This window comes from Xiphophorus maculatus, chromosome 7 (genome assembly GCF_002775205.1).
Source record: "Xiphophorus maculatus strain JP 163 A chromosome 7, X_maculatus-5.0-male, whole genome shotgun sequence".
Taxonomy (NCBI): Eukaryota; Metazoa; Chordata; class Actinopteri; order Cyprinodontiformes; family Poeciliidae; genus Xiphophorus; species Xiphophorus maculatus.
The window spans coordinates 7730833-7749681 of NC_036449.1; the positions used below are offsets into that span (position 1 = coordinate 7730833).

Sequence of the window (18849 nt, forward strand, 5' to 3'; positions counted from 1 at the left end):
ATTGAAGACAAGATGGCCGTTTTCTGCTGATTGAGCTTCTTTTTTTTTTCTTTTTTTTTCACCTCATATCTGAAATAAAGTCGTAACATTTTCTAATTGGGTTTGTGTAAAAAAAAAAAAAATAAATAATACTAATAAACCATTTCCTCCGCTGATCTCAACCGTAAAAGGAGTGAAAATGTCCTATAACTGGATTAGCTTTTGGGGTTGAAAACAAGACCCCCGGGCAATCAAGGGAGAAGGACAGAAACATTAAATGAAATTAAATGGAAATTGTAAGTTTGTAAGATGTTTTTAAACCCTAATCAGTCTTTCTGAATACAGCTTGTGAGATATAGAACAGATGTGATGTATGGAAAAGTTCAAGAAAATGAGTCAGATTAGCATTTTGGATGCACATCCAGAGGGTTTATTGGACCCTCTTGAGTCATGACGATAACTGTGATCTACGTGAAAAGTTTCCTTTAGCTTCCAGCGTTCGAACTCTGAAATTGAGCGAAGCCATTAAGATTTTTGCCTCATTAATCTGTGTGGGTAGTCGGTCAGACCAGCCAGAGGGGAGACAATGATACTCGCTGGCAGAGCTGATGAGGCTAAGAAAGCAATCCAAATGAATTAATACTTAAAGAGTGGTAACATTTAGCCAAACAGCCTGCAAAAATAACTCGGTAAGTACATTTATTGTGTTTTTTTTTGGGGGGGGGGGGTTTAGCTGCTTTTGCAGCCTGTTATCCGGTGCGTTCATGTTCAGTCTGCACGTCTGTCCAAAAGGGAACCACCGCCCCAGAAGCCCGAAACAAACCTGTTGAATATCTGAACAAAACAGCAAACAGTTTGAGTAATTTCTACAGTACAGTGCAACAAGGCTTGAGAAGTACACTGGGTTATATTTTTGAGGCAGAACGTTTTCCTTTAGTCTTTTAAAGTGGGACGGACTCTCAGGGCTTCCTGAACGTCTTTATAAGGTTTTATAAGGAAGACCGTGAAGGGCTCAGCAACTGTCACAACGAAAGTAACCATTTTTTAAAAACATAATTGGCCTACCGGTGCAAAGCCCACTTCATTCTCTGAGAAAAAGGTAGCCAGTTAAGTTTGTATGCATAACTGCTATATTTAATATCTAATTGATATAATTTTAAATAAGTGAACCCCAATTTTACTTTCAGTTCATGTTTTAGAATAAGGAGCAAAGGCTACATTTTTACAAATAAGTGAATAAAAAATTTCTTCATGTCATATTTATGGAAAATGAGAAAAATAAGTGTAAGAATTTGCACTCTTGTAAAAAAGAAATAACTGCTCTTGCTATAGCATCAGTCTAGTAATTATGGTAAGCTATTACAAATAAATAAATAAAAAGAAAAGACAAAAATGCTAAAACTACTCTGCAAATTGAGTTTGCATTTAAAAAAAAAAAATCTGCTCCCTTTCTCTGTCATTTTATGCCAGTTTTGGCCAAACCTGCAGTCGCCGTGGAAGTCCAGAGAACCAGAACCGTGACTCATTTAATGTTAAAAACTCCAGTAATGAGCCAGTATTTTCCAAATGAGAAAACGTAGCCGGGGACAAGCTTTGAATTGGATTTTCAATGAAGCAGCCTCACAAAAACACCATTTCTTCTACCGCTCAGGCTCTTCTGTCCCATTGTGCTCCTGCCTGTCGACGCATGTTCACTACTTTTTAGTAACACATGATGCTCATGTTCCTTCGTTAGTAGGAACATGTGTTGGACGATGGATTAATGAGACATTAATCCACACTTTGATGTGTAACAATGGCACTTGACAAATGTATGTTTTTATTAAAAGCAATTTGAACTGCCCTTTTGCTTAAATGTGCTATACAAGTAAATTGATTGATTAATTGATTTAGTAAAATAGTACGCATGGCTCTGCATTTAACAGGGGGAAAAAATGGTTACTCTGGCAGACATTTTCTACAGGAAGTGTCTCAGGTAGGATGATGGTAATTTCCTACCTAACATTCTTGGCTGGAGCTAACATCTAGCTTCAGCCGAGAATGTAGTGAAATCTCCCTTATTAACCGCAATCTTGTGGTCAATGCAAACATAATAATGCAGTCTCTTTAAACTGCTTTTTTAAAGTGATATTTACACTGACATCAACAAATATTCACATAAAAATCAGAAAGTGGAGACGGTGCACCACCAACAATCTTCCTGTGTGAAACAAGTGCTGAAAACGGACATCAGAGTCGGCGACACTAATGTACAGTAGAGCAAAGTTTTGTAGCCGTTTAATCAATGAACGGTAGTTTATTGATTTGTACACAGCGTTGGGTTTCAAGCTCTGCTGACTGGAAACAAAGCACATGCTTGGTTGTCTGTTTGCGTTTCACACAGGAAGATTGATGGTGGCGCACCGCTTGACAACTCCATTCATCAAGCGAATAATCACTGACTTCTGCGCAAGTAATGTCATCCAGACCAAAACCCGGCAGTGGCTTTGGTCTCTGCTTTTAGGACAGAGTTTGATGAAATAAACGTTTATGAAGATTTTGAGACTTGAATCATTGTAGGATGATATACCGTAAGTCAGCTTTGGTTTTGGTCCTTATCCATCTAGGTGCTGATTTCAGCCTCTGGAACCAACTAATCTAGATTTATACTATATGAAGACACCAAGGGAATAATTTACTCCTGATTACTTAAAACCTTTATTATTACTCTTGGAAATAGAGCTTTTTATTCATTTAAATCACAAGGTTTTACATTTTGCCGTCTGTAAACACAGAGGGGGCAGCAATCCTCCAGAGAAAATGATACTTTAAGGGTTTAATCCATTTATGGTAAGCATTTTAACAGCGCCGCAGTGCTAATACCGTTCAGGGGAGATTGAGGGTTTGGGGTAATTAGATTCCAGAAGATAAAAAGTTTAGAGAAGCATATTGGAAGCACAACTTTTAGGTCTCAGATTGATTTATTACACAGCTTTAATGGAAAATATACTTTAAAGTCTCTTTCCTATATTTCACTTTGGGCCATACCCTTAAAAGCTGACACCATTCTCCCGAATCAGAGTCTAACACAGTCTGACAGCTTAGCTCGAAGAAGATCCAAAGGCTCAAATTTTCAGGGATTAGATCAAGGTACGATCGGATCTTTATCAGATAACCCGTTTGGTAAACTCAGACCAGTGGAGAATCTCACGGGCGTTAGTTTTTCAGATTCTCCGGCTTTTATTCCTCTCCTGGCCCGTAATGGGTTGGCATTTTAAAGATATGATTGCTCTTCATCCAGACTTGGCCTTGCAGTGACTCTTTGTCAGTCGCAGGTTCCTTTTTCATTCTTTCCACGCGTCGGGATGGAATAAATGTTTGAAAAACCTAAGAGCAGCTTGGAGGAATTTGACTTAAACCTGGGTGAAATGAATGTCCTCGTCCCCCCCTTCGCCTGCTGATTGCACAGGTAAAAGACAGACATCGTCATTCCTCATGTCTGGGTTGAGCCCCCAGTTAGCTGAAAGAGAAAAAGCCTCCATAATCCCCTGGTAATATTTCCCTTTTTTGCCCCGCTGCCCACTCAGACGGTTATGAGGGGAAAGAAGCGATCAGCGACACATAAAGCCACTTCTAAGCAGGAGGATAAATGTCACTTAGTGGAAGCTCATTGGTTGCTCTTAGGCTCCTTTAAAAGAATAAACATACTTGTGAGCTCTCCTATAGGTCATTTAATCAAATTCTGCTTTTTTCTTTTTTTTACAGCCATGTGTTGAAAAGTTTTATACGCTTCGCCTGTATGGATTTCAAGAGATTTATGTTTCGCATTAAACTCTAACTGAACACTAACAGCTTCTGTTTTTCATGGCTAGGTGCATTACGCCTCTGTGAAAATTATTTTCTTGTTATCTATTTCTCCACCATACAGGTTTTTTTTTTTTTTTTTACGGTTCGTGTCGCGTTCTCAGTTTTAATGGCCTTATTATATGGCGAGAATAAGTCACTTCAAGCTGTCTGACATTTCCCAAAGTTCCATTTGTTTTAACTTGTGGATGTTTTCCTGGATATATTTTGCATTTAACGAGGAGGGGGTCGGCCAAATTTGGTCTTGATGGGCTGCCATATATCCCACTCATCCGATGCTATTAGATTAGCTTCGGTTAGCTTTCCAGCGGGGAGTTTGCTTTTAGGGTTTGCCAAATGCGATAAATGCGCTGGTTTTTCTGGTTTCATGAAAAGACGTTTTGTCGCTTACTTACGCTTGCTTGGACATTGAAATTAAGTCATTGACAAAAATAGCTTGAACACGGTGAAGCAAGGATCGGATTTGAAAGTAATTTATTGCACATGTAGATAACCGTGGTCCAAAATTATCACAGTATTTTCACAAGATACTATTTTTACTGCTTCTAAAATAACATAGCCCAGTGATCGCTATTTATGTTCATTTATTGTTTCTTTTGCTTTGACACATGAACCTGAGCAAAAATTTAGAATTTATATCCTTTAAATTGTCAGTTTTCAAGTGTATTAATAAGAATCAAGGGTGGCTCGTCAATAATTTTAATGTTCTGTGTGTGGTTTGTGCAACTGAGCACATTTTGAAACAATTAAGTTTCCAGTAAGTGGACAAGAAGATGTTTTTACAGCGATGCATTTCTGTTTGTGTTTGAGGAGTACGCTCCATTCAGTTGGACATAAACCTCAAACCAGACGAATGGACAATTTTACCGCTTTTGAACTCATAATTCATCTTTTTTTTTCTTAATTAAAGCATCCTTCACCTCCAAGCTGTCTCCGCCTCTCTGAATTTGGGTCCACTCTGAAGCAACACGTCATGACAAAATTTTGTTTTCAAGTATTAGGAAAGGCTGCTGGAAATGGCCAAATTTTAAATGACTTCCTTCTTTTGGCAGAAAAGCTTCTACACTCGCTTGAGGCGTTTATTTTTTGTTGTTGTTGTTTTCTTTGACTTTGCCGAAGAAGAGTTGAGGCAAAGGGAGATGGAAACACATTTGCTAAACAAGTTGTGATGTAGCGGGAGTTTTCCCATGTTGCAATCAGTAGACTGGCGTTTCCTTCTCTATGTCTCGGGACAACATGTAACATCGCTTATACCGGCTGACATGACAGTACAACTACAGCGTGAACAAGAGCAACACAGTCCTTAAAAACAACACCTTTTCCAGAGTAAAGTAGTGTCCAACCTCTACTTCCTGTTTGTTACAGCCGTACATAGCGTCAACAACCAATAACATACCCTGGCTTCTAAACATTTTAAAAGTTCTGTATTACCTACATGTAATTTGGATGGAAACATACAGACAGTAACAGTGGACTCTTTACACTACACTTGGCTCTCTGACCCACATGTGTCTCAACAGCTGGCATCAGCCTTAATCTGTGAGAGCGTGCATCGACATCAGAGCAGAAATGACTTGCACTGTCGCTATAATGTCGAGGCGTGGGTGGATTGTGGGTTGCAGCGTGTCATGTTCAGCAACAATATCTCGGTTTGTATGACTGCTATGTTATCTATGAGCATATGGAAGCAACGGGAGGTGAGAAAACGCCACAATAAGAGAAAAGAACCTGAAGCCCATCAATAGTCAGACTAATTGCAGACATTTTGATGTTAAAGCAAGAAGGGTCGGTGAGTGGTTTGACTATTTAGGCTTTCGGACTGCTAATGCGAGACAGTTTTCTGTAATTTCACGATGCGTTACGTCAGAACCATGTTTATTCTCCCTTGTGGAAAGCCAGCGCTACCTCTCTGTCCAACATGATGGATTCTTTACATGCACTGCGAGTGTGTTTACCAAGACTACGAGGCTAAAGGTGCCCAAAAGTGTGCCGGCTGTTGCCTCCTTTCCGCTCCAGCTTCGGCCTCTGCAGCTATAAATCAGACAGTCCTGCAGCTCTGGCCCCACTCACCTGCTCACACTAACCTCCACATCCACCCTACACGTCTGAGACACGGCCAGACAAAATAACACATCCATCAACGTGAGAGGGCGGACCTTTGGGAGCCGGTATTAGCCCAAATATTTATAAGGAGAGCAGTAGAAGGCATGCCACACATTTTGAGCAATTACATAATGAATTGTTTACGATTTCTGCATCTGTAAAAAAATTTTGCATTCTGTTATCAATTTTGTAAGGCTTCTGTCTCTTGGCATTCTTCTACTACCTGACTTGTGACGCTTTTATTATCTTTTTGATCGGATTAGAGCTGCTGTTGAAACGACGAGCCGTCTGTTGTTTTGCTATTAGCCGTACATATGGTAGTGTGAGTCTGTTTTTTTGCGGGAGGGGATTCTATCCGTCTTTTGTAGCTTGAAAATAACGGCAACAAAAAAAGCCCCCAAGCGAAAGGTTTTGCTCCCTGTGTGGTCAGTGCTGAGCAGCACCGACTTTGGCCGGTATTACTGCTTGTAAGCTTTGTTTTGTTGTAGACAAGAGGGGGATTTTCATCCATTTTTTTTTTTTTTTGGCCTGCTGAGAGGTTTCTATTGCTGCGAGATTATTTGACTGCTCTTGTTTTATTTTTAAGTTTTTTGTCTATCTGCACATTTCCTAGCAGGTTCGGTTTAGAGGACCGGAGGGGCCGCAGCTTAACCTCCGGCTGAAGAGATTGTCCGTCATGGACTCTGACTTTTCAGATCAATATTGTAGCTCTGGTTCTGGTTGTGGTCAGAAGTTTACATGCACTCGTCAAAATCGTTGTAATAACTTTCCAGCTTTTCATTATTCATTTAAACGTTTTTTTTTTGTCCAGGATGAATTGATCAGAAATAGAGATTTAATGACTTATAATTAGTGGCGGGTCAGTAATTAATTAATCGCAATTAATCACCTTTTAATCGAAAACAATACATCAACAAAATGACTTAGACTTAGACTGACTTTATTGTCATTTTGCATGCACAGTGTGGTTACAGAACGAAATTTCGTTGCATACGGCTCAGGACAATGTTTTGAGCTTCCAATGTTGTGAGGTTACTCCAGAATAAAATAAAATACAGTATAAAATATGAATATAAATCTAAATATAAAATATAAAGTGCAGGAATGACAGTAAAATAGAAGTTATTTAGCTCTGTACATGTGCAAGGTATAAAGTGGAGACCAGTTTTTGAGTGCAGTCCAGTTAAGAGTTCAGCAGTCTGATGGCAAGTGGGAAAAAGCTGTTTCGGAACCTGGTGGACCTGCACCGGATGCTGCGGAACCTCTTTCCAGAGGGCAGCAGGGAGAACAGTCCATGGTGGGGGTGTGAGGGGTCACTGATGATGTTTCGGCCTCGGGACACGCAGCGCTGGGATGAAATGTTCTGAATGGAGGGAAGGGGGGCCCCGATGATCCTCTCTGCTGTCCGCACCACTCTCCTCACGTTCTTCCAGTCGGAGGCGCTGCAGCCTCCACACCACACAGAGAGGCAGCTGGTCAGAATGTTCTCTATGGTGCTTCTGTAGAACGTCTTGAGGATGGGCGGGGGCAGGTGTGCTCTTCTCATCCTCCGCAGGAAATACAAACGTTTCTGTGCCCTCTTGACCAGAGACGTGGTGTTCACAGTCCAGGTCAGGTCGTTAGTGATGTGCACCCCCAGGAATTTGGTGCTGCTGACCACCTCCACAGCCGAGCTGTTGATGAGCAGTGGAGCGTGGCTGGGTCGGTTCTTCCTGAAGTCGACGATCATCTCCTTCGTCTTGTCAACGTTCAGGATCAGGCTGTTGTCTCTGCACCAGTCCACCAGCTGCTCCACCTCCTCTCTGTAGTCCAGGTCGTTGTCGTCTCTGATGAGGCCCACCACCGTTGTGTCGTCCGCGAACTTCACGATGTGGTTGGTGGCGAACCTGGGGACGCAGTCGTGTGTCATCAGAGTGAACAGCAGAGGGCTCAGGACGCAGCCCTGAGGGGAGCCTGTGCTGAGGGTGATGACATCGGAGGTGTGTTGTCCGATCCGGACTGACTGAGGTCTGTCGGTGAAGAAGTCTAGCAGCCAGTTGCGCAGGGGGGTGCTGAAGCCCAGGTGTCCCAGTTTTTCTGCCAGATGCTGTGGGATGATTGTGTTGAACGCTGAGCTGAAGTCCAGGAAGAACATCCGCACATGAGTGTTCTTCTCCTCCACGTGAGCCAGGCTCAGGTGTAGGGCAGAGGAGATAGCGTCCTCAGTGGAGCGGTTTCGGCGGTAGGCAAACTGGAACGGGTCGAATGTGGAGGGGAGTCTGGAGACGATGTGTTCTTTTACCAGCCTTTCAAAGCGCTTCATCATGATGGGAGTCAGTGCCACAGGCCGGTAATCGTTGAAAGAGGTGACTTGAGGTTTCTTTGGCACTGGAATGATGGAGGCAGTTTTGAGACAGGCTGGCACTGTGGCTTGGTCCAGTGAGGTGTTAAAAATGCCTGTTAGGACACCAGCCAGCTGACCTGCGCATTCCCTGAGCACCCGCCCAGGTATGTTGTCGGGGCCTGGGGCCTTCCGTGGGTTGACTCTTTTCAGAGTCTTCAACACATCGGCTGTGTCCAGGCAGAGTGCCTCCTCTTCCTGGTGGGGAACAGTTTTCTTTGCCGGAGTACTGTTCAGTGCCTCGAACCTCCCAAAGAAGTTATTGAGTCCATTTAGAAAGTCAGCATCAATTTCACCCACTGGGGGGGAGGATGGATTGTAGTCTGTGATCGCCTTTATGCCTTGCCACATACTTCTGGTGTTGCTGGTGTCGTGGAAGAACTCCTGTATTTTTCGACTGTGGGTTCGCTTTGCTAACCTGATAGCACGATTCAAGTTGGCTCTCGCTGTCCTCAGTACCTCCTTGTCGCCAGACTTGAAGGCTGAGTTCCGTGCTTTTAGCATTTCCCGTACCTCCTTAGTCATCCAGGGTTTTTGGTTGGCCCGGGTGATAATGTTCTTAGTGATGCTGACGTCCTCTGTGCACTTGTTGATGTAGGCTGACACAGTCATGGCGTACTCATTGATGTTGATCTGGTCGTTGTAAGTGGCTGCTGCCTTGAACATCTCCCAGTCAGAGCACTCCAAACAGTCTTGAAGTGCCTCCATGGCCCCCTCAGTCCACACTCTCACCTGCTGCACTGTAGGTTTTGTTCTGATCAGCAGGGGCTTGTATGCAGGAATTAGCATAACAGATAGGTGGTCTGAAGAGCCAAGGTGGGGGCGGGGGGCTGCTCTGAATGTTTCTTTGATGTTGGTGTAGGCCAAGTCTAGAGTATTCACTCCCCTGGTTGGAAAATCCACATATTGGTTGAAGTGAGGGAGAACAGTCTTCATGTTGGCCTGGTTAAAATCCCCAGCAATGATGAAAACGCCCTCTGTGTGTGAGGATTGCAAATCACTGATGGTCCGGTAGAGAACACTCATAGCCTCTTTAGTGTTAGCACTGGGGGGCACATATACGGCAGTGATGCTAACCACAGTAAACTCCCTTGGCAGGTAGAATGGTCTGCAGTTAACAGTCAGAAGCTCGATGTCCGGGGAGCAGTAACTGGCGACAGTCATGGCATTTTTACACCAGTTGTTATTGATGTAAATACACAGCCCCCCTCCTCGGGTTTTACCGCTGAGAGCGCTGCTCCTGTCTGCGCGGAATGTAGCGAGCCCCTCCAGACTAACAACGTTGTCCGGTATGGACGAGTTGAGCCATGTCTCCGTCAGAATGAGAGCGCAGCAGTTCCTCAACTCTCTCTTTGAAGACAGTTCTAGTTGCAGATGGTCTATTTTGTTGTCCAGAGAGCGGACGTTGGAGAGGAAGATGGACGGAAGCGGCGATCTGTGGGGGTTAGCGTTTAGCTTAGCTGTTAGTCCACTTCGACAGCCACGCTTCCGCTGCCGGTCGCACCGCCTTCGCTTTCTCCTCCTCCGGCTAGTGCTGCTAGGCGAATCCGCTGCGCCGTGGGCCGCTGGGTCTTGCCTCCGTAGCACTCCGAGATCACGTAAACACTCCAGAGTAGTCGTATTCACTTGATGATCGTAATTCCAGCAGACGCTGGCGATCATATGCTAACTTACTGAGTGGATGCAAAGTTTGTAGCGTTTTAGGCGGCGTATTTTGCTCAAATACTGGCAAGTTGTCGAGAGCCCATGCAGCCGCAGCCATTTTGGGCGCCGCCATCTTGGAATGAGAAACATTGTCAATTCAAAAACCCCTTTTGCTGCTGATTTATTGAATAAATAGACACATGGGTTCAGCAACAAACATATTTACTGTTGTTTGTGGATGTTTGTTTTTCATCAGATTTCCCAATACAATCCGGCTCAGGACTTTTCTATATATATATAAAAAATAAAGCATGTTAATACTCTCCGTACTTGACCAATTGAAATTACACTACTTGTGATGCATTAATTAATGGAAATTTACGTTTAATGTGGAGTTTTCTTATCTCAGATAAAATTTAATATTCAGGCTCAAATGTATACATACAGTTTGTCAGAATAACGACCAGTTTGTCCGTTTCTCTACAGTACATGTGTAATTTGTCATTATTTATATCAGTTTTTCTTCCCTTTAACTCTACACTTTTTCCCCCCTTTTAATGCACATTTGCACCTTTTTTAAAAAAAATAAATGTTTGTAGTTTTTGTTTCTATTCCCAGTTGTTATTCAACTCTGTTTTAACACAGCGGATAAGAAAAAGAAAAGGATCTCAAATCTGGTTACCACAGCTGTTTAAGCCGTGAAAGGGAACCTCTGTCCTCACTTTACAGCTCTAATTGTTTGTCCGGCGTGAGATATGGCAAATCCCTTCATGCTGCACAAACTCTGACTCGGTCAAATCCGTTTAGAGACGAGCACAGAGGATCCCCACAAAGACGGAGGAGAAAGTTCTCCGTCCTGCATTACTCGATGTGACAATAAAAGCCTCGCCGGTCGGCCCCTCCGGTTTGCCGCTTTAAAATTTAGATTTGTAAATGCCACACTCAAACAGTGCCGAGCATTCAGCTCGACGCCCCATACGGAGCTGTGTTTGTAAGGACGTCTGTTTGCATCAGGGTCGTTGTGCCTGATGTGGCCCAGGCAGCTTTGTGCTCCTCTATAGGAAACACCCTGAGTCTGGAGCAGGCTTTCTCTGCTCTGGTTATTCCGCTCACCCTGCTGCTCAATAACAGTCAGCGGCTGATTAGTCTGTAGAAAGTCAGCTTGTTTAGTGTAAAAAAAAAAAAAAAATTAAAAGAGGCTTTTCTGTTACATAGGAGACAATAGAAAACAATGTAACAAAATGGGAGCAAAAAAGGCTGTAGCTAATACTTACAGTACCAGGCAAAATCATTACATGCAACAAATGTCAATGTTTTTATTTATTTATTTTTCGTACTGGAATGGTAACTCTGGAGAAATGGTACAGTAAGGTTGGGATGTTAGCTTTCCAAATCCACAAGTCTGGATTTGGAAAAATGTCAAGAAGAAAGCTGCTGTTGAACGAAGGTCATGTTTGTAGTTTGGCACAAGCTATTTTGGGAACCCAGCAAACATGTGGCAGAAGATGCTCTTGTCGGACGAGAACAAAATGTACATTTCTGACTGTAATCAAAACCCAACGAGTGTGGGTGTGCAAACTAGCGGCAGCGTTGTGCTGCTGATGGTTACTGTCAAATCAGATCTAAATACAGGACGAAATCCTATTAGAGGGAACAAAATACTCGGGATTGAGACTGAAAGTTATTTTCCAACCCTAAAACATACTGTCAGAACTTCAGCGGACTGGTTAATATGAAATCATATTTAGGTGTTAAAGTGGCCTAGTCAAAGTCCATACCTGAATTCAGTGTTCTCATGCGTCCTCCATCCAGTCTGACTGTGCTTCAGCTTCTTTATAAGGACAAACGGCTGGAAATGGCAATCTTTACATGTGAGCAACTGGTAGAGGAAATCTGGTTCTTTGGGTTGAGTCTGAACACAAACATCATATTTTTACACCATTTTCTTAGTCTATAAATTAAAATCCAAAATTAAGAAAAGGAGGATATGAATACGTTGTATTCGCTGTAGTTTATTTTCTTCTAACCCGTCACCCATGGTGATATGACCTTACACCTCCACTTGCGCATCAAATAAGTACCGAAAGTGACCGTCTTGTTCAAAACCAAGAGTTTCGTTTTGCTAAGTAGAAATCTGAACTGTTCTTCTTCGTCATATTTCACAGGATTATTTTTCCCGGTTCTTCAGCCCCTGCTAACTCCTCCGTCTCTCTCTTCCTTAGCGCTCAGCCCGTGGATCTCCGCGTTCTCCCACCCCAGCGTGAGAGACTACTCGCAGCTCACCCTCGACCTGACTAGGGATGAGCTTATTGTGGGTGCCAGGTAAGAAACTGTAAATCCACTCAGCTTCTCACCCTACAGAGCACATTACTGAGAAACTGATACCCTTTCTGACTCACTCATCCAGCGCGGTTTTCGGATAATGACGGCTCTAACTTGCTCTGCTGCAGCCCCGCTGGACCAAGTTAAGCTTTAGATTTTGGCAGGAGGAAGGAGTTTGAGAGAAATGCGTCATTCTGCCGTTGTGTGTGTGTGTGTGTGTGTGTGTGTGCGTGTGCGTGTGTGTGTGCATGTTCTGATGAAAGGATATGAGCTAAGCTTTGTGCCTGGTTTGGTCTTGTTACAGTCATTCATGTCGAAGTAATACGGATATTTCATGAATGTGTAATACCGCAGACTTCCATTGAACTGAAAACAATAATTTACTGAGCAGTAATGCAGCTTCTTCACTCAAAGGAAAAATCACTCATATGTTTCTTTTTCTTTCCAGAAACTACCTTTTCAGACTGGATCTCCGTAACCTCTCTCTAATACAGGTAGGTTTGTTTGTTTTGTTTCTTTTATCTGTGCCCAGTGATAGCATAGTTACTTTGAAAAAGTAACTTTAATTGGATTACTGATTACTCCTTGAAAAAGTAACTCAGTTAGATTACTGACTACTTGATTTGGAAAGTAACTAAGTTACATTAAAAGTTACTTTTTTAGTTACTTTCAGCAGCTGCTAACAACAACGCTGTGAAAATTACATTGATCTTTGCCAAAACTTAGTTGTAAGCTATTTTATAAAGGTAACATCAACAATGTGTCTCCACTTATAAGGTTGAACTGAAGGGGAGATTTTTTTAGTGGTTATAGTACAAAAAAAAAGGAAACGTTAGTAATTTGTGCATGTTTTTGTGTGTCCACTATTGCCTGGAAAACTCTTAAGAAGTATTTTAACCCCCCCAGCCTCCAGGTTGTGCGTTACAGCCCTGCGTTTGGTGTCACAGCGCAGCGCACAGAGCTCCTCCTGCGGCTCCACAATTCAGATGGCTGCTGCACAGATTTGTGACACTTATCTTAATATTAATAATTATAATGGCGTTTAGTTGCACAACTTTACGGACTCGTTCATTCGTGGCGGTTTTTACGTTTATTGCGCTGTTCATACTAGTCTCGATGTTTCCAATGTTCTGGATAACTCGACGTAATTGACAGGTAATATATTAACTTGACATTAACAAAGACACAGCGGGACGGATCATCCGGGAAATGATGGACAGGGAGAGCCTGACTAAAACTAATTGGAGGTCAGACACATTCTGGGGTTCATGTCCGCTTATTTCCAAGCCCAAATGAGCAACTTCACGTTCATAAACGAGCCCAAAAAGCTCAACCCGTGACTCATTAAATTTGCTAGCGACTTTAAAAAAAAAAAAAAGCCCACAGCCGCTTATAACAATCGGACTTGGCGACAGAAACTCAAAATAGTTCCTCATCTCCCTCTTCCCTCCGTTTACGTTTCTGTCGCTGCTGATACTGTCGCATAAAAACGGCGATCACTCGACAAGATGCGTAGAGGACATAAAATTAAATTCCAAAAGAAAATAGTAACGCACAATGATTTTGATAAGTAACTGTAGTCTGACTACTGGATATGAAATAGCAACGCGTTAGATTACTGTTACTGAGAAAAGTGGGCCGACGTCGCTGTCTGTGGCTTTCTTTTGCTTATTCGTACACTGTGGGTTTGATTTCAGATATGAATGTCTGTGATTTGTGGTCAGGCTGTGATGATATATATCTAGCTCACAATGCCGGGTTCAAGAGAACAGGATGGGACAAATAAAAGTCTGTCCACATCTGTACCTCAGGTACAAATAAAAATAAATAAATACATTTTTTATTTTTGTTTCAAATAAAAGAAAATCAGGTTGGAATAAGTCCTTCACGTTTGATTTATTCTTGAAAATATCTTGGTTGAATTGTTATTTTTATGCTTCTCTCAGTCTATAGTGGTCCTAATGCCAAAAGCTAATGAAAACCTTCCCCTTTTTGTGTGTTTTCACCAGTAGAATACCCAAATTAATTAGTGCGTGAAAAATACAGAATTATCCGCTTTTTATTACGAATGTCAGTGTCAAATTTATGTATATAGCCCTTTTAAAAACAGGTTTAAAACTGCAGCAAAGTGCAGTGCTGAAACAATAACAGAATAGAATAAGTTGATAAAAAGAGAAAAAATAATAATAATACGGATTTCATCCTGACTCATTTAAAAAGGGCTTTAATTTAGCAGCAACTGGTAGCTCTAAATTAGCTACTTTTGCTAGAGGCAAAAGTAGCCACTAGCAACTTTTGCATTGCTAGCGGCTAACTGCTAGCAATTCATGATATCTTTGCACTGGCATTTAGACTAGACATGGCAAACGAATTAAGCATTGACAGCTTGTTTAATACGCTTCTTATCATGTATTGTAACTCGTAAATCTTATTAGCCAGCTTTTCAACGCAAAAGGCCAACTCAATCGTAATTTTCTTTTATGCTTCAAAATAAAAACGGCAAAGATGAATCAACAGGGTGTCAAACTCAAGACGTGCATCTCCATATCCTCGACACACGCTGAAATCTTACACTTATTTCACAGCAACAACACGGTGCGTCTTGAGACGGTTTGATTCGATGAGAAATGTCCAGTTTGGTACATTTAGGTTGAAATATTAGGAGAATGGAGACGATTGCGACAGAGTGCCTCTTTTCCTGCTTCCTGAACAACCTCTGTTAGTTTTCTGTTTGGCTTTCTGTCTACAAAAGGCATGTTTGGAAATGACGACGTGTGATGTTTACAGCCTGCAGTCATTTGGAGCCCTTCTGCTAAAAATATTCAGTTCAAATGTGTGTTTTCAAGCAAAAGAGCTTTGTTTAATGGGATTTCTTTTTCTTTTTTACTTCAGGGCTGTTATTTCACACTTGCTGCTTATGCCTAAAACAGGCACAATTCTACTCTTTGCTTAAAAGGGCCTCTTAAGCAGCATCATTTAGCATGCTACATTTTAGCTCTTGTAGCAAAGGCATGAATTGTAACTAGAGGAAACATCGCATAGAGAATGTGGCTGTAATACAGTCATTTATAGCAGAATTTAAATTGCCTAATTTAAAATTAGGCATTTTAAATTAAAATGCCTAATTTAAAGCTAAATTAGGCAGTTTAACTTCAACTTTAGCTATAATATTTGCTAATGAGTTATTTGTAATACAGAAAAAGCATGAACTATAAACTCAAGATTTAGTCCATGTCTGAATATGAAACACAGATGGTGTTCCAGCCTGTCTATGTTTCTCTATATACTCATAAAATATGTTTTACGTCATCTCAACAATGCGTCATGTTGGTTTTTATGTCGTGGGAACAGTTTGTTGTGACGTCTAGCAGAAAAAGTTATCAAATTGGTTTTCAAACCCTCCAAACACAGACGATGCATTACTACTTTGATTTATTTTTAATGAAGCACATTTTCTGGCACCGTGAAAACGTTTTAGTTAATGAAATGCACTTTGGGAGGAACAAAGCAGCTGGGTTCCATCTCACCTTCATCAGCTGGTATCAGTCAAGAAGAAAAAAAAAAAGAAAAGAAAAAGCAGCCTTCATCTACTTGCAGTGGAAAATCCAGTAGATAATTCAGCCGTAGGCATTTCTTTATGTGACTCTCTTTGCCTCTCAAATCATTCCTGAGGATTATTTACTACCCTTTCTTTACAGTCCCTCGCTCCACTGAAGCTTTCAAGGTATTTTTTGGTGCAAAGATCTTTGAAGACGACTGTGGATATGTGGGTAGAGTAGTCGTCTTGTGATCGGAAATTTGTAGGTTCGATTCCAGCGTTCTCCTACAACATGTAGATGGCAAATCCGTATCGGTGTATAAATGTTGTGACTCTAGTGTAAAGCGCTATAGAAGTTCAGTCCATTTTCCAACCACAGTTTTCTGATCAGACTCAGGTCTGGACTTTGATTGTCCATTTCTCTTTTGAGGCTCATTCTCCAGGTGATGATGTACTTTTGACTCATTTAACTCTAAAATACTTTAAAATACTTTAACCAGTTCCTAAACTGCGTAGCAACCCCAGAGCATCACCCGTCCACCACCATGCAGACAGCTGATCTGAGATGGTCTGATATTGTACAGAAGATTTATTTTATAATCTTTACTTTTGTTTTCTCTTACTGTCCAGCAACAGTAAGAACACCTGCATGTCATAACTCCATGCAAAGCATATTTTACTTATATGACCTATTGCAGTTAGAATACATCATGATAATTGTAAACATTTTCACGTGAGTAAATATACTTCCTTTTCAAAACGCATGTTTACCTTTTCGAAAGGAAATTGTCACAAAAAAATGAATTTGTGTTTTTTTGGCCACTTTGCATCTCTCCAGAGATGCTCATTTTTTCCCCTTAGATGTCATTTTCCTGCTGCTGATGTCACTCTAAGCAAATTTAAACGTCGATTTGCATAAAACGTATGGCACGTCCTCCCGCTACCTTTTCAAAACGCCGGCAGATGTGACCCGAAATGTGGAACATGCAAAATTCTGCTGTAAAGACACGAATCTTCAAGATGAGTTAGTAGATAGTTGGAGATTCCTCGAGTTATTTCCCTACCACTCTTCTCACATCCTGAGAATTTGAGATTTAATTGCTTCACTTTGTGTGAAGAGCCAAAAAATCTTATTGTTCAATGCTCACCAAGGAAGGAAAAAATAAAAATATTCGCCACTCGGGCTACGAAGAAGCCAGAATTCGACATACATCTTTTTTTTGCTAATAGCTTCAATCATCTGGTAAAACGATGCAGAGCTGTTAATGTGCTTATTTTTTAGCCTTTTTTATGTAGCATGTTGCGGAGAGGGTTTAATTAAGCAGCAGAGCTTCGCGGATGATTTTGCACATTCTGTGAAAGGCTTCTGGTAACACTGGCACTCAGCAGGAAAAAACTTTGGTATACTTAGCAGTGTCCCAAGGTTGCTTTACTGTTGCACCACACATTAAAAATGACAAGCCCCGGGTTTCTGCATGAGTCTGTGTGATTTAGACCGAAATACCTCTGCCACCGTGGGAAGAGAATTGCTGTGCAGTAGTGCAGGGTTTCATTCTCTAAATGAATTCGGATGTTCTTCCTTTTAGTTTGCCGAACTTTCCTGAGCAATCTTGCTGACATTTTGCACTTATTGCTGAAGTTTTGTACTGAAATAAAGTAGGCTTGTGACTGGTGACAGCACATTTCAAACCACAGCAAGCCCTTAGGGAAATGTAGAGGCGTGTTGTTTTACCGCCGAACGGAGACCATCACTATGAACTGTGTGCATGCGATTATTTTCGTTTGTGTAAATTCGACTTCTGAAGCTGATTTTCTATTGTTCAGTTAACGTCCGTTTATGGCAAAGTACTCAATAAACCTTCTGCTTGCTTTTTGTTTCCAGCATATTTGATCGTATCTCCTGTTAAAAACTCCGCCGTGCGAAGCTCCGGCGTGTTTGAAGAAGAAAGCCATCTGCTAGCTGCGTTTACTGAAAATAATATAGTTCAAGAATAAGTGTATAATAGCTGGCTTTTCTCAACACGGAGATATCAATTTTGTTCTAACCTTAACATCAGCATCACTAAAATTCGTGTTCTCAAATTGCGGAGATTCACTTCCTTCTTTGAATAAAGGAAAAAGATTATCAAAATTACAGACTTTCTGCTGGACCTCGTTGTGAAGGATGCAGAATGGTTGCATGTGTGTTAATATGAAAGCCATTTTTGTGATTTATGTCAGCTTGAAATTTGTAGTTTTCCCATTAGATGGAAGTTACTTTATTCTATATAATGTGGAAATGATACAATATCATATTTATTGCCACCCCTGATCAAGATGTGTAAAAAAAAACAACTTCAAACTAATTCCTGCACAGTGAGCAGGAGGATTAGCTTTTAAGTCACCATGGCAACCATGTTATCTCTACGTCAACCAGTTGTTTGGGAAAGAAATAGCTTTTTGTGTCCTACCATCACAAATATTAACATTTAGAGTTTTCTAAAGCTTTAAGTCAACCCGTGGCCTTCAGTAAGCTGAGAATAAAATTGAACTATTCAACAAACCATACTTGTTTGTAAAGGATGTGGACAAACCCCAGCTCATATCCAAAGATAAGTATGGTTAAGGACCTGTCATGCTGCGGGCCTGTTTCACTGGAAACCATCTTGGAATACATGGCAGCAGTGACTTTATTTATTAACAGTAATTTTATTTATTTAACTTCTGACAGAAAATGGAAAACAAATCAGCATTGATTCTTTCAAGAGGATAATAATTTATGACGTATGTCCAGATCAACACGAAATGAATCACCAGACATAAAATGAATCATAACCAGATCCAAGTCCTACAGAAAACCTGTGGGCTGAGCTGAAGTCAAGCATCAAGAGCTGTTAACAGTCCAGAGAAAGTATGTAAAGGGTAACGGTCAGAGATCATTCCTCATGCTCCAGCCGTGTGAAAACATTCATTTTTAAACTCTGGATTTCTGAACTCAACAAACCCCCATGATGGGGTTTTTGCTACTGCATAAAAGATCGGCTTATTTTAAGACTTTTTT

General features: G+C 41.3%; 1 protein-coding gene across 3 annotated transcripts in view; it reads left to right on the plus strand.

The window, feature by feature from the left end:
• Positions 1-18849, plus strand: part of sema5b (semaphorin 5B) — a 236644-nt gene that overhangs the window by 107559 nt on the left and 110236 nt on the right. For all 3 annotated transcript variants that reach the window (XM_023336501.1, XM_023336503.1, XM_023336502.1), the window contains 2 exons: positions 12172-12271; positions 12720-12765. In XM_023336501.1, the coding sequence (XP_023192269.1) occupies positions 12172-12271; positions 12720-12765 (146 nt within the window). The remainder of the gene's footprint in view (positions 1-12171; positions 12272-12719; positions 12766-18849) is intronic.